Source organism: Salvia miltiorrhiza, unplaced genomic scaffold, assembly GCF_028751815.1.
Source record: "Salvia miltiorrhiza cultivar Shanhuang (shh) unplaced genomic scaffold, IMPLAD_Smil_shh fragScaff_scaffold_19_1, whole genome shotgun sequence".
Classification (NCBI taxonomy): Eukaryota; Viridiplantae; Streptophyta; class Magnoliopsida; order Lamiales; family Lamiaceae; genus Salvia; species Salvia miltiorrhiza.
Window position 1 is genome coordinate 566,342 of NW_026651441.1, and position 3,380 is coordinate 569,721.

A 3,380-nucleotide genomic window follows, 5' to 3' on the forward strand; every position below is an offset into this window, starting at 1 on the left:
ACACTGAAACGCAACATGTATGGAACCTTAACCTATATTGAGACTAAATATGAATTTGAGACTGAAAACATTTTTTATCATGCAAGACTATGTGCTAACTTCATTTGAATATGGAAATATTGCATAACTGCATGATATGTAATTCATTACCATGAGATGATTCAACCACTATGTGTTATTACAAGTTTTAGTTAGGTTATGAACCTAGAAAGGATATGATGACAGACTATAATCGCTTAGTGAGCTGATGAAGGATGTCTTTAGATTTTATGATCAGAGGATTTTAGAGGACATGAACAGACTAAAAATAGACAGGATTATACATTGAAAGCACTGAACATAGACAGAGGGAACATAGAAAGTATAGAATGACAATAACATAGAAAGATGATCAAGGAAGGGTAAACCTTAGAAAGTTAGAATACGAAAGTTAGAATATCAAAGCACGATACATGAAATGATGACTTGTAGACAACCAACGATCGTTTCAGACAATAGAAGGATCCTTATGTCACCAGTATCACAAATTTTTATTACAAAGAATGAAGAAGGAGTCCAACATTATTAATTGAATGCAGAATGGCTGGAGAAGGAGAAAGAGGACCTAACCCTGAAGGACATGCGCCACGAATTATACCAGAACGTAGTGTGGAAGAAAGGTTTCACAAGCATAATCCACCAACTTTTGATGGCCTCGGTGATCCTCTGGATGCCGAGAGATGGGTAAGAGCTACTGAAAGGATACTCAACCACGTTGGCTGTGGGGATAAGGAGAAACTCACATGCGCAATTTTTCAACTCGTTGATGAGGCTAAATTCTGGTGGGAATCGGTGCGACGAACCTTGACCCCTGAGCAATGGGAGGTGTACACGTGGAATGATTTTAAAGAAAGATTGTATGAAAAGTATATCCCTGGATGCTATAGGAAGAAGAAACAAGACGAGTTTTGGAATTTACGACAAGGAAGTATGACGGTCACTGAGTACGACCGAATGTTTAACCAGCTTTCGCGATATGCTCCACATCTAGTTGACACGGATGAGAAATGTGCAGAAAAGTTTCGACAAGGTCTGCGGCTTGAGATAGCCGTTCCAATAGCAAGTCAGGGAGCATTAACATATGCTCAATCTTTGAGCAGGGCACTAAACATCGAAGCAATACTACCAAAAGAAAAAGAGAATGTGTTAGCACAAGCACCGACCCAAGACTATGGAAAAATGAAACGTAAATGGGAAGACGGAAATGAAGGAAACCCAGGAAAAAGAAAGCAACCATGGAGAGGAAATCGGCAACAACAACAAGGACATGCGGAAGGAAAGCCGTTATGTCCAACATGTCAGAAAAATCACTATGGTGAATGTAAGAGAGGTTCCAACGACTGCTTTAGGTGCAAGCAACCAGGGCATTTCTCCAGAGACTGTCTAAACAATAATGAGAACATGAGAATTCCACAACCTCATAACTTTGCCCCTCAAGGACAGAATCAGGTACCAATTGGCAATGAACAACCAAAACAGAGACAACCTGGACGTGCTAGGGCTTATGCTCTTAACCAGCAACAAGCAGCCCAAGCACCTGAAGATTTAGAAGGTACAATCGTCATAAATTGACGTATCTGCTTTAACATCAAGAGCTTCACATTTTATCTCTACATGCATGTTAAGTTTAAAGCCTATGGTGGTGGAAGCTTTCGAGATGATAAGGAAGCATGATACGTTAGTCATATTGGGATTCAGAAAATGAGAAGAGATTGATGGGCATATTCGATCGAAAGATCAAAACTTTATGGGGCAAGCGGATTTATTATGCCTTTATAGAATCACTACGGACGAGAAAAATATGTGTTGACTAGAAGTCGAGCTTACTAGCCAGGGTACGCAAATTTCGGGGACGAAATTTCTTTAAGGGGGGAGGCATGTGATATCCCGACCTTTTCATAGGAAATATAGAAAATTAGTATACTATTGATACACGCCCATTATTTAGCGATTATATTATATCAAGGAAATTGATATAGATATACTCATAATATTTTTATTTTATTTCAATGTCAATCGATTCAAATCCGTTGCCGAATTATGTGAGAAATAGTATTACTAATATTCCTTATCTTATTTAATCATTTACCCATCACCTAGCTTATCTATTATTATTATTTTGAGTCTAAGGCCCATATATATGTATATATGGTATATAGTTAGAGGATTCAATTATTTATGTCCTTAAGCCCAAACAATTGTAGGCTTAAGTTTTATTTTTTTAGAGCCCAAATTAACTTCTGCAGCGTGAGGAAATGAAATGATCACAATCTGACAAGATCAGATTTCTGTTCTGTTCTGCCACCAGCGTCTTTTCACCTCCCAAGAAAATCTTTTATCCCAAATCCTAATCTGCTAAAATCTTTCTTCCCCTACAGAGGCAACACCTTTTTCTTCACTCCTTCACTCCTTAAACCTCTCTTTCAAGAACATTCCCTATCCTTTTCCATCTCTAATTTGCAAAATCTGCCATTAAAATACTTTCAACCTCAGGAGTTCAAGACACCCATCAAGCTTATCAAGCCAAATAAGCAATACTACAGCACATTCATCAAAACCAAACTGAACAAGGTTCGATCTTCTCCCTTCAACTTTATACCACGGCATGTATTCCTCTACATCAAAGATAGAACTAGATTTACAATCTCACACATTGACATGAACTTGAACAGCATACTTTTCATTCATAACTTGTAAGGATCTCTAGTAAAACACAATCTCTGCTACAATAAGACTATTAAAATCTGTACTGCAACAAAGCAACTATATCAAGAACACCAACGAACACCAAACTTGACGTCTTTCCTGCTTCCTTTCTCGTGAACCAATTCCCATCATTCTTCAAGAACATACCTTGTTTAACTCTGCAAGTTCGATCTTTCTTTCCTTCTTCCTCTTGGTCTGGAATGTGGGAGACTTGGTCTGGAATGTGGGAGTCTTGGTCAGCGAATTTCAGAACGCCGTTGCTCGGCCGGCCGCGAGGAAGAAAGGAGAGTCGGCCGGCAGCAGCTCTGTTGTGGTGGAGTCGCCGCCCAGGTGGCTGACCACCACACGCAGAGGGAGAAGTGATGGAGCGGGCTGGGCCGTGAGAGGGAGCGCTGGAGGATGGCGGTGGCGCGGCCGGAGGCCAGGCGCGTTGCCCGCTGCGAAAACAGCAGCGGCGGCGGCAACCTTCCTCGGCCGTCCGCTGCAGATGACGCAAGGGAGAAGAGGGTGGGGAGCGCGAGGTGGCTGGCAATTGATGGTTGACGGCGAGGCCAGGGCGGCGCGGCCTAAGGCCGAGCGCCGCTGACGCGGCAGAAATGGAGCCAGCAGCGGCGGCGGCCCTCCTTGACCGTCTG

The 3,380-nt window shown here is 41.9% G+C and overlaps 1 protein-coding gene across 1 annotated transcript; it reads left to right on the forward strand.

Moving 5' to 3' along the window:
- Positions 1 to 579: 579 nt before the first annotated feature.
- LOC131002764 (uncharacterized) lies at positions 580 to 1,611 on the forward strand. The gene has a single exon (XM_057929229.1). It carries the CDS (start codon positions 580 to 582, stop codon positions 1,609 to 1,611), a length of 1,032 nt encoding a protein of 343 aa, XP_057785212.1.
- Positions 1,612 to 3,380: the final 1,769 nt, after the last annotated feature.